This window comes from Poecile atricapillus, chromosome 2 (genome assembly GCF_030490865.1).
Source record: "Poecile atricapillus isolate bPoeAtr1 chromosome 2, bPoeAtr1.hap1, whole genome shotgun sequence".
In the NCBI taxonomy this organism is placed as follows: domain Eukaryota; kingdom Metazoa; phylum Chordata; class Aves; order Passeriformes; family Paridae; genus Poecile; species Poecile atricapillus.
Window position 1 is genome coordinate 135,900,083 of NC_081250.1, and position 13,357 is coordinate 135,913,439.

The following is a 13,357-nucleotide window of genomic DNA, read 5'->3' on the forward strand; positions in this document are numbered from 1 at the left end:
ACTGGAGACACAATTTGAAAACAAGGAGGCTAGGAGCATTTTTGCAGCTGCCACCACCACAGATATATTACTGGCCCTTTAAGTAAGTTTACAGCTTCACTGGGGTTGAAGACTTAAGTTTATTAGACATAAACAGAATTAGTTTGCATTAAAAAAATCAGTTGACGTCTGGAAGAGTTTGGCAATGGACTAAAGGCTGGGCTCACTTTGAATACTCTAGTCACACTTTTCTTAATTTTTTTTCACTTCTGAGAGGAGCTGAACTTCAAATACTGGGCTGCTCTTCTCCCAGATGTCCTGCAGATCAGGCTGCTTCCTGAAGTTAATGTCCTTTCCTCAGTCCTGGACAGAGGCTTTTCATAAAAGAAACTATGCCAGGTTCAGCACAGAGCTTTCAGTAAAGAACCAAACAAAAAGCTGACAGTGGTTTCTGGGTTACACTTTCAGAAGGGTACATTTTGTTCTTCTTGGTTTCAGTCCAAAATAACTTCAGTCTAGAGCTTACTGGAATTCATGCTGGCTTACACCATTGGACGTGAAAGTGAACTGGTGTCAAAAGACAAATACATTTTGTTGGTGAAGAGAGAGAGTTTGAATTCAAAAAACTCTCATACCCTCTGGTAAGTGGTAGCATCAGCCTTCAGTAACATCACCCACTTAAAAAACACGGCACTTGTGCTGGAAATACCTGGTTATTTTTAGTCTATATGCTATTTCATCAGCATAACAAAGCTGAAGCACTGAATTTGATTTTAATCTGTCTGGAAAAGATCCGTCTTCTCATTTTATAAGGTTTCAATCAGGATTTTAGCAATATTTTTGTTTAAAAAAGTTAACATGGCACTTCATTAATTTTTGGTTTGTTTTTAGCTAACATGGATGAAAATCTACTTTTTTTTCTGCTCTGCAATTTTCTGTAACTAGTACTGATAAATGGAGACACGTCATGTGAGCTCTATAACTATTCACAGTTCTTTTGCTGACATCTTTATATCGAGCATACAGGTGTAAGAGAACTTACACTTACTTTCCTTATACTGATATTTGTAATACAGAAGGTTTGCATTACCATAATGTGGAATGCAACATAGGGATTTTTTCCCCAGGAATAAAAAAGGAGACATATAACAATAATTTCTCTCTAACAAGAGCATCTGAGATGCAATAAAGACCAATCAGCCACAAAAGAATTGCTTTAAAGATGCACCTGGGGTTGCTTTCCTTTTTTCTTTTTTTCTGCTTTTTCTGTTTGGTTTGATTTTTTTTGTTCTAATGTAGAGACAGATATTAACAGACCAGGATAAGCTACGACAAACAGGGAATAGAGAGATCCTAAATACACAGTGCAGTATGCAGTTGTCTTTTCTTGGACATGTGAATAAGATATAAAATAGTGTATGCTTTCGAAAAAGCACATTCTACTCATCATAGCAACATAACAGCTTTTTAAATTACTACAGCAATGACTACAGCATATAAAGTGTTTTGTCCTCCTAATCTGAATCTTTTGTAGTTTAAAATAAATTTCCAATAGTGAATCATTAAACTAGGGCATAAAAGCCTTGTGAACACAAAAATTCCACTGCTCTGAAACCTTCGGCTGTTTGAGAGAAACAGATTCAAAAAGCAGTAATAGTTATGAAAAGGGGGAAAAGGTAGTATTTGTACCTAGTCAGCTCTTACTAGAAAAGAACTAAGATCTTTATAAGTCCTCTTCTGACTAAATTTAAAGGAAATAAGAGACACAGTGGGCACATTTTATCAAGAAACGGTATCTGAAGACAGCTTCAAGGTAGGCCTGTTTCAAGCAAATGTTTGGACAGCAGATCTCTCAAGGTCATAGATTCATCAAATCATAAAATATCTCAAGTTGGAAAAGACCCATAAGGATCACTGAGTCCAGTCCCTGCTCCTCAGAGGAGTACCTAAAACTAAACCACATTACTGAGAGCATTGTCCAGACACTGCTTGAGCTCTGACAAATTTGGTGCCATCACCACCTTCCCTGAAAAGCCTGTGACCAAATGCTCTCTCAGTGCAAAGCCTTTTCCTAATGTCCAAGGAACTGTCGATTCCAACCTCCAAAGTATGGTCCTACAAAACCCCAGTGGTGTGAACACACTGACAGGGTCCACCATGCAAAGGCAGGATGTCTAGGACAAAGGAGGAAATACAGAGGGCTACTTTGGGATAACTTTTTTAATTCTACACTCACAACTCTAAATATGAAGGTGACTGGGACAGGAAAAATCAATGTACATGTAATATCTTCCCAATGTGAGAAGTGTCTCATATAATATGTCTTTTCAAATGAAACAGTTCTATGGGAAACCCTCACATTTTTTACACCAGTGGAAGAAAATCTGCATCTCCCCATCCTCTGCAATTTTTCTACATGCATGAAATTCCAAAAGAATATGCTATTTGAATTAAAAAGGACCAAAAATATTTTACTCAGGAGCTTGTGACATCATTTTATTGTATTTTGTAGCATTCTTTCCATGACATGCCTAATACAATATTTGTAACCACTACTGAGAGGTTTCTATGAGGGCATTATCTGCACTTACAGCCAAATTTGATAATCAATAAGCAAACAGACAGCTACAGCTCTTGTCTTTTTTTTGTTGTTTTTTTTGAAGTGAGCATTTTATGTCCAAAATAGCAACCCAGCATTAGAACAATCTTGCTGTCTGTAACATTATTATGTTCTAGGTGAATATGAACATACAGTGAAAACCTCACAGTTGAGTGGAAGTCCACAGGCAGTTTGATGGAACATTTATATGTGTCTAACTACTGCACATTTTGGTAGTAACACTTGTCATAGCTAAACACAGATATATTTGTGCTTATAGAAGCTTTATTTCCCTAGTTTATTTAAAAAGCATGTAACCCATAAAACTGGTATTTGTGGGATTTTTCTAAAGTATATGTCAAAAAGAGGCATGTGGATGTCTGGGATCTGTTTTGCTGTTTCATTTTTTTGTGTAGGTCGTATGCAATTTTCAGCTCTAAAAATGAAATAATTTTTCTTTTCTTAAGTGACAGCTTACACAACAGGCATTTTAGTGTATGCTTTTCCCTGTCAGGTATCCAAAAATCATCTTGAATGCTAGCCAAATAATTCTAGATTACCAAATTACATATCCTGAGTGATTTTAATGTCCTACACAGAAAACTGTCTCCACCTCTTCCCCTGAAAAAATGTCTCAAAGCAAATAACAGTTGCAGAATAAATTTGTTAAGCTTCTACAAATAATTGGCAATAGCGGGACATTGGTGTTTTCTATACTTTTGAATGGCTGACTTCACATGACTTTTATTTTGATTCGTCCTTATTCGGGTATTTTTTTTCTTATCTGACTGCATCAGGACTAACTGAAATAAAACACTGTGCATTACATTGGGAAAAAAAAGCAAAACAACAAAAAAAACCTACACATACAGTCTTAGATACCAAGAACTTTACAATTCATTTCTCTCCTGACACTCAAAACTTCTATCATCATCGTGCCTCATCTTAAAAAACATTAAACTTCTTTTTCTGTGACAAAATATATGGGGCTGAGACAGAAGTACTGAATAGCAGAAAGAATTTGTGGATGACTGCTCTGGCAAATATACTTCAGAGCTGACACTCCATTGTGAGTGCAAGGTAGTTTTGCAAATGAGGGTGCTTTGCAAATCCAGAAAAAAAAATCCAGTTTGTAGCTATTGAGGAACATGAGAAGATACTTAAAACATAGCAAAAAGTAAACATTTACTGGATTATTCAAAAGTATATTACTAGAACCATCAGGACATAACTTTAAACATGTATAAAGTATTATACATAAAAATGCATAGATGTACAGTAAATATGTTCATTTATATGTAGACAGAGTAGTATGTACACACAGAGTCTGTTGTGCTTCGGTGAGTCTGAGCAGTGAATCCTGCAGCACGTTGTCTTAAAGCAGTTTTATTATACAACTGTGTCAACGTAGCCGGTGGGAGGACAATGTACATTAACACTAAGTAGGTAAGTCATATCCATTTACTCTTGAAATGTACAAATATAGGAAACAAAGGCCATAAATGCAATTGTACCTACACCTCCAAGACTTCCTTTTTTTCTTATTTATTTAAATATGCACAAGTCCACCTACTGGTGCTGCGTAGGTTTCTTTCCTTGTCAGCATGTTGACCAGAACATTATCTCTGATGCACTTCAGGACCACTTCCACTGATCCAGCTTAGCGCCCTCCCGACCTTGAAGTCTTCAGGTCAAAAATGAGAGGAAAAAATAAAATAAAAAATATATAAATAAAACAAACAAGCTTGTGGGCTTTATTTTCACAAGTTATTTGCCACCAATACTGTCAAAGCAGCTGAATTGTAGTGCATCCATGGGCAGGAGCATATAGCAGCTTTTGTGCACTTTGCAAAAAATACATTAAAGAAAATCAAGTCTTTACTGGCTTGTTTTATCTGTTGCTAAAAAGATGCTGTGCTGCTTCTGAGCCCTTTCCATCAAATTCTTTTTCTTCTTTTTTTTGTCCTTCGTTTTTGCTGGCCTTCTCCCTAAAAAAAAAAAAAAAAAGGAAGAACAAATAACAGCAATTAGTCAAGTAAAGAATCCAGAAGTGATTAAAAAAACCAACAAAAACAACTCAGTGGTACAGAAATTATCAATAGGGACTGCAATGGTAATGCTGGCTAAAGAGCTTCAATGATCAGTGAAAACAGAATTTTTCAGTGTGTTATAAAAGGAAGAAGGATCCCCAACTGTCATCTCTAGTCCACAGGCACAATTTTTCTAGTATGAGTAACCATGTTGATGCAGGTTTCATTTCTGGCAGGGTGAGTTACACAAGCAACATTATGCAAGTGCCCAAGGCCCAGAGCCAAATGAGTATGCAGACTCCTTACTCACTGGAAGCTGGATATATGCCTTAGACCCCTGTGTAAATTTGCTTGAGTGAGTAATCCTATTTAAGTCATGTCCAATACATGTGTGATTTAAATGAGAAATGAGGCATCACAGCCCAAGAACTTGGTTGGATGCCACCCTACATGCTTTGGCAGAGACAGTACCACCTCTGCGAAGATGTGTTGTTATTGCTTATTAGTACATTGTGCCTAATTCTTACAGTACATAACTGTGCAGAAACAAAAATTTAATTACATGCTTCTACTATTGGAAGTTCACTGAAAAATAAACAAAATTGGGAAATCAGGGTCAATTCAGGAAAAAAAGTTTACAAGCTTTTTGAATGAGAAAGTTTTTCCTGTTTAGCTTTAATAATAAATCAGTGCCCTTTGGTTATCTCAGCAAAGATAGCATGGACAGAAGAAATGTCAGATACAAAGGCCCTCATTGAGCAGTGCATTACCTTTTAAGTATATGTTTAAATCCTATCAAGTCTAGTAGGATTTAAGGAGATGACCAAATGTTGTCAGATGTGAGAATGGTCTGGATTTTCTTGGCAGTATCATATACTAAAATATGTGATCAATGGTAAAAAAATAAGGTTATTAAACTCTAGAAGCACAAATTTTGTAAATTTTCAGGAGCACTTAATGAACTTAAGAAAGCAGTAAAAAGAAATTCAGTTAGCAGATTACATAAAAATGTGAAAATGCATTTTTCATCTACATTATCAGTGCATTATTAATTGGAAAAAATGTTTGCCAGTGTGTCTTTTTCTTTGTTTCTTAATTAAAAAGGCCCAAACCAGTGCAAAGAGTTTTTTCTCTATTTGATAATAATACTGAATAAATCTGATTATAAAATTATCAAAATTTACAATTAATTAAAAATATATACATACTTACATACTTGTAATACACTTTCTGGGCTACTGTTCTCTAGGAATTATTGAAGTATTTGTATATAAAACAGGGCAGGACATTAAGGTAACCAGCATATGAGTTTAGTCCATATTAAAAATCATAAGGGTCCTTGGAGTTTACTTCTGCTTCTCATTAAAGTCTGGCATTAAAGTTACTATGGCATTTTGCCATTTTTAAATCTAGGTAATCCTACACAATAAATCCTCAGTCCAACCAAGCATTAATCAAAGCAGCTTTTAAGTTAAAACTCCTTAGTAACAGTGTATCTAATGACAAGGCACACCTAATGAGGTCAGAGGGAAAGAACACTTGACACAAAGTGGCATTACAATAAGGTGGTTTGAATTATAGAAACTTCAATATATATTTATGGCATTCTACTAGTTGGTATAAATTAAGGCATCAGAACTTGCAGGAATGTATTGTTCAACACTGTACTTCTTCTAACTTGTACTTTCAATATTCTAATTTTTTTTTTTTACCCAAATATTTGAAATGCTTATTAAGGAGGAGTAGATGAGAGGAAATAATATGAGAAAAGTGACCAATTATGCTGGTCAATTGATTCTCACAAGACCAGAAGAATCAATAGGAGCTTTAGTGGAAATTTGCTACCCAGTTTGCTCAGTGATCTTACCTTCTGGGGTTTTTCACTAAATACACCAATCAGTAAAAGAAATATAAACTTCAGACAATGTCTCATCTAGTCTCTCTAAGACCTTCTCCAGACAACTAGATTAATTGCTTATTAAAAATTTAAGGTTATGAAAGATCCTATTATTTTTCCTCTAAAAAACATGAGTTGTGATGATAAAATGACACACAACACAGTTGGTATCTCTGTCTAAACCTTAGAAAGTAAGTCCTTTGACACAAACATCAAATCAAATTGCCAGCACACTCCCCAGATGATATGCTTAAAATAGAAATTAATGGAGCTCAATGATTTGACATCATTGTGTAACAAGCACATTATTGTGCTCTGCAGCAACTGTCTCAGTACCTGCCTTTTTATTCCAAGGGACACCAAAGGGTGAATTACCTTCTTCTGCATGTGCTGTGGACTAGCTCCCCATGCAGAGACAGCATCCCTGAGCCACCAATAGCTTCTGTTAGCAGCTCTTTGGCTGCTTGCTGTAACTCAAATTGCCCTGTTGTACAGATTATGTTTCATTATTTTCAGGACAATATTAAACCACACAGAAAATCCAGATGATTTGGTGATGCTAAGAGTCACAAATTCCACATGCCATTTTAACCAGAAAACTGAATATAAAAGGTATTTCTTGGGTAATCATCAGTTCCCATATTGTTAGTAGAGAGATTAGAAATTAGCAAGAAAAAACTGATTATAAATACTGGAGTTCAAACAATGTATGTTGTTGGAGTCCCCGTTCACGAGAACTTTTATTAAATGCGGACTTCAATTACAGTGTTTATCAGCAGAAGAACAGTGAACAGCAGTATCTTCTGAATATCTTGTTACAGACATCTTTTGAAGAACATTATGATATGCAAAGTAGGTCCTCTGAGAGGATCTGTGAGCCATTTCCCCAACTGGAGGGCAGTGGGATGAGGACAGGAGGGGACTGTCCCTTGGGACAAGGATGCCAGCAGTTACCTCTGCTCTGTGTCATGGGTTAGGTGTGCACAACTCCATGTGCAGGTTGTGTGCACAACCTTCCCCACACCTTGCCACACTCACTTCCTGCTCCTTACAGCAAGAGCCCTGACCCCAAGTTATCTCTCCATAGGAAGCAGCAGGGCTCTGCCGTGCTTGGCTCTTTTGTGCAGTTGAAAAGGAGTGGATTTTTTTAGCAGCACTGTATTACAGTGCAGAATCTGCTGTACAACAAGAAAGGTAATTCCTGACTGAAGCAAATGAGGAGGGTGAGTGAAATGACTCTGTCTCTTTATCACCATCAAAAACAGGCTATAATATTATTGTACAGAACGGAAAGTGATGATACAAGAGAACTGGAGAGGGATTTCTCACAAGGAAGGGCATATTGTGATAGGGCAGGAAGAAATAGCTTTAAACTGAAGGAGGGTTGGTTAACATTAGATACAAGAAGAAATTCTATCCTGTGAGGGTGCTGAGGCACTGGAACAGATTGCCCAGAGAAGTTGTGCCTGCTCCACCCCTGGAAGCATTCAAGGCCAAGGATGGATGAGGCTTTGAGCAACCCAGTCTAATGGAAGGTGTCCCTGCCCATGGCAAGGGGTTTGGAAGTAGATGATCTTTAACATCCTTTCCAACCCAAACCATTCTATGTTTACATGACTATCTGAAATATTAAGTCTGATCCAACTGCCTTATAAACCCCTCCTGATAGGAAGCAGTATCCAAGGAAGCAAACAATCCATTGCCACTGCCTAGTATCCACAGTCAACACTGATCTTTTAAGTGACATTACATCCTTCCTAGTGGAAGGATGCTCATCTGTCATCTGGCAAATAACAATGCCTGCACCTTGTTTCTGCTTTCTGGGTTATGGGTCTCCAGATCAGGCCTCATGTTCAATCTTTGTTTTATGACTGCTGTCTTCATTTTTTTTAAGACTTTGATGCTAGCAGCAAGGGGAGCAAACATAAGTAATTCATGCAAAGAGCAGGATATCTGAGCACTGTTCAGGTTCCTGCATTCTTATATTTACTTTGACTGTGTTTTCCCTTGCATACTAGCTAGCTAACTAGCAGTTCCTTGGAAAGCATTTTTTGTCTCTGACTGTCTAAAAAGAGGCTCCTCAATTTCTGTTATCAAAGTCAACCATGAACCTGATTTACATAACTTGCCTAATTCTCTGTGAAGTCATATGTATACACTGAAATGTATAGGGCCCAAGAAAGATGAGAAATGTAGCTGAGTTCACTGTTCAACTACATACCAAAAAAAGCCTTGAAAGCCCAATCTATCATTCTGTATCTCACATTTCTGCACAGGTTATTTTTGCAGAATCAATATTGCTAAAGCCATTAATTTAAACTCTTAATTCCAATTTTTAAAATTCAGTTTTGCAATTTGCTTTATAAATTACCTATGAGTAAGTCTTTATTTTTTTAGTAACTTATCCTAATGGATGGTGGGTCTTTACAGTGTTATTCATTAAACTTTTGTTAGAACCACTTAGTTCTGCTAGGTAGCTGGGCAACTAATATGCTATGCAATAAAATATTATCATTAGCTAACCATGTACCACGTATTTTAATGGCAAAATATGGGTAATTGTCCAATAAGGACATGCATATATGTTATCATGCAATTATAACATGAATTCCTAAAAAAACCATTTCTTCTACTAATAGACCCAGCAATTGTTTATACACCAAAGAATAACAGCTACAAAAAACAAACCAAAGAACCTTAAGGTGGATCTTGCTGGGCTATTTTTCTTCATTTTATGTTGCTTTTGTACCATTTTATCAGTGTTCCTTCTACAATTCATGCACTTATGCTCAGTTTTCTGGTTTGTTTCATACTCCAAACTGAAAAATGCTTGGAAATACTGCATATTTCTTCTGGATGGACCCACCTGGTCAACTGGGGATACACGTCACCTGGTTCAGAAGGAGCCTTTATCACCTTCTTACAGCTGCAAAGGCAGCTTTCTCAAGACAGAATTTGGGCAACAGTTTCCTAACACCTAGGGTAGTCCTGGCCCTCCAGAGTTAAAAGGCAGCAAATGTATTCACAGGGACTCCCAGCCACATTTCTTGAGATTTTTGACTCAGCCAAACAGCACCAGTTCAGGGTCTGAATTGTCCCTCATCTGGTCTACAGACACTGCTGCATGTACTGCTGCTAACAAATGCTGTCCATTGGGAGTTTCAGCAGAGAAAGTACAGTATACAGCCACAGGAGGGCAGCAACTTGAAAACATTTAATACAAGGCAAAACCAAAACAAAACAGCCATCTGCAGTTTTATTTCACAGTGTAATTTCAGCAGTCTTACATACAAATCATCATATTAGAGCTATCAGAATGCTTAATACTCCCTTCCTTATTTAAAACATTTTTCTCTTCTATTGATAATTACTCAATGATGGGATTTACATGTGTGTGCCTGTTTCGCTTCCGTGGATTTTCATACACAGAATTTTCACTGCTGACAGCAAAGGCACAGGGGCATCCTAAGATAACAGCAGACCCTGCTAAATACACCTTTTTGTCTTTTCTTCCCTTTCATTTGTCCTCTTAGGAGCTGCACATTTGTACATCATGATCCTACAGCCATGGTTCCACCACAGACCTCGTGTGGCAGCATTTCATCCATGTGGGAAGCTAGAAAGTTATTAAGTGAAATCACTGAAGGATGGCAACATCAGGGAACTAATGACAGCAGTGGAAAGATGATGGATACTCACTGATTCACCAGTCAACGAGATCAACTCACGAGAAAGATGGCAGGTCATAGAATCATAGACCAGAATCATTAAGCTTGAAAAGGTCACCTAATATCATCAAGTCCAACAACCAATAAAGGACCCCCACCATGTTTGCCACTAAACCATGTCACAATCATAGCATCACAGAATCATTTAGGCTGGAAAAGACCTCTAAGATTGAATCCAGTCATTCACCAGCTTGTCAACTAGACCACAGCACTAAGTGCTATGTCCAGTCTTTTCTTGAGCACTTCCAGGAGTGGTGACTCTACCACCACAATGAAAGATGTAACCAGAAATATGTATTCTATTACCAGCGGTTAAACCAGGTGTGGCAGTGTTCTTTATTTCTTCCATGACCCATCCCCCTCCAGGGGGATATCTCGTTTTAATGGACCATTGAGTCTCACTGCATGACTGATAAAATTACATCATCCCATTGGGAGATGCTCCACCCAGGGGGAGGAGCCAAGCATTCCTACCTGGATATAACCTGGGACTGGGAACACCACAGGCAGCCTTTCTCCACTGGGTTCCCAGAGGAAAACAGGACCCATCTACATCACCACTGGACCTCCAAAGGAAAACATCTTTCTACAGGATCATTGCTTCAACAGAACCACATCTGTCACTCCAGAAGAACTGCAGCCACCATTTAATCAGACTGACCAATAGGGTGTCAGGTTGTATTCTGACTCTGTCAATGGGTTGGGTTTTTTTTTTTACTACTGCATTTTTATTTTAATTTTCCTAGTAAAGAACTGTTACTCCTATTTCCATATCTTTGCCTGACAGCCCCTTGATTTCAAGATTATAATAATTCTGGGGGGTGGGCTTACATTTTTTCCATTTCAAGGGAGGTTTCTGCCTTCCTTAGCTGACACCTGTCTTTTCAAACCAAAACAGTTTAACAACTTTTTCTGTGAATAAATTCTTTCTGATGTCCAGGCTGAACACAGCCCTGGCACAGCTTGAGGCAATATCTTCTAATCCTGTCACTTGTTGCCTGGGAGAAGAGCCTGACCCCTACCTGGCTACAATCTCCTTTCAGGTAGCTGCAGAGAGCAGTAAGGACTCCTCTGATCCTCCCCTTCTCCAGGGAAACACCCCCAGCTGCCTCAGCCATTCCTCACGTCAGCTTCTGGAGGAGCCCCCTCTGGCAGGACACTGGTCATGCACAGACCCACAAATGCCTCATCACTTACTTTGCATTTGCACCACACATCAAGCTACACATAAACACCAACTGCAAAAATCCCAAAACCAAGCAAATAAAGAATTCAGTACAGAAATTATTCCCCAGAAATAATTTATTTTCCAGGGCTTTCAGTTAAAAATTCTGGATACCAAAACTGCCAGAGAAATGCACAAATTGTTAAGAAATCTTATAAACACACACTCAATGGAAAAAAAATAATAAAAATTCCGCAATATTACAGAGTCATCCTCTTCCTAAAGCATGAATTACAAATTGACACTGACAAGTGGCCCACCAGAAGGGGTCTCACAGAGTTTTAAAAACTTTGCAAACCACAACCCATGAGCTTCTCTACCAATTTTACCTGCTACTGAATTCATGACAATTTTCCTAAACTAGTTTTCAGTTGTGGATTTTTTTAATGCTATAACATTTAGGCAGAAATTGGCTGTGCTCAATAAGTGCTTTAGGAGGAGTATGATTGGGAAGAAATCAGCCAAAGTAAAATACCCTTTTGGACAAGGAGTGAAACACATTTGGTCTTGGATGGCGACACTGGGAAAAAAATAAGGATGAGGAGATGCAACAGAAAGGGTCAGATTTCAGAAGCCACTTCCTGGTTGAAAATGAGAAACCTCATTTTCCTGGGTGAATTTCTGATATCATTTGACAAAGTCTTGTGAACACATATTTGCCTCTGAAGACACCAGAAGGGATAGAATGATCACATAGAGTACATCAGCTGCACACAATACCATTTCAAGCCCCCAAAGACCAGAATGTGTAGAGGTGGGTTAATAAACATTTAGCAAAGCACTGAAAGATGGTAACAATGGATATCACAAAAAGTAAGGAATTCTTAAATCATTCTTTCTTCATTTGCAAGGGTTAAATAATATTCAGCAAATGAGGTCCTAGAACAATTATTGAATAAGAATACAAAAAACCCATGCCATAATTACAGCCATCATCACAACAGATAAAAATAAGAAACAAATGAAAGCACTTCTTCAGCTTTGAAATGCCTGAGTTTGCAAGCTTACTGGTTTTCTTTTATTCTTTTTGGTGTAATACTGGTAGCTAATGATATAAATATATATTCCCAGCCTAATTAAATTAATAATAGACTACAAAGTGGAATTCACTTATGCAAACACAGAGTTTTCTGTTCTCTGTGCATTCTTATCTATTTGATGTCAGCTTTCCTGATGAAAACAGGAATATTTCTGTCTTGAGTAAACCTTGCAATTTCTACACAAACCATTACAAAAGCACTCAGTGCAAAGCTGATCTGAGTGGTATCTTACTCAGTTCCTCACATCCAGAATCCTGATCATTTATTTTCAACTTAATAATGTCATAACTTTAGGTAAATTATTATATCTACCTCAAACACCACTTAGTGTTGCATATACTTGATGTTCGCAGGCACCAGACATCAGCTACTGAGATGAAAGCTAATTTACAAGATTCAAAAACTAATTCCTCAGCTAAAAGAAATATCAAAATGTCTCAAGTCCCTGCATTTAAATCCTGCTAGGTTTTTGTTTAGATATATCCATTAAGAAATTAAAGGTATTACTAGTTAGGACAAGAATAAGCAAAGTGTGAGGTATTCTTTTTTTCTCCCAAACTACCCATCTATTTTTCATCTGGCTTGAAGCAATACTATAACCTGATGTTCTTTCCTTCTGGACAATATAGTATCATCAGACACTGCCATCTGTTTAAGAAATACTGATTCCTACACAAAGAATGGAATTTACATGAATGTTCAGTAGTTTTTTTCCCTCAACTTTAGAGCAAATTAACTGGGAAAAGAGTCATCATACACAGCTGAAATGCAATGCATTTCCCACGGTGCAGTTTTCTAGCATATACAGTAGATGGCAGTGAGATATGAACTGAAAACTGGCTTGTATTCCAACATTTCC

At 37.5% G+C, this 13,357-nt stretch overlaps 1 protein-coding gene across 1 annotated transcript in view; it reads right to left on the reverse strand.

The window, feature by feature from the left end:
- Positions 1–2,462: 2,462 nt before the first annotated feature.
- RSPO2 (R-spondin 2) overlaps positions 2,463–13,357 on the reverse strand; it is a 106,265-nt gene continuing 95,370 nt past the window's right edge. The window contains exon 6 of the mRNA XM_058832050.1: positions 2,463–4,566. Coding sequence (XP_058688033.1) covers positions 4,457–4,566 — 110 coding nt within the window. The 3' untranslated portion in view covers positions 2,463–4,456. The remainder of the gene's footprint in view (positions 4,567–13,357) is intronic.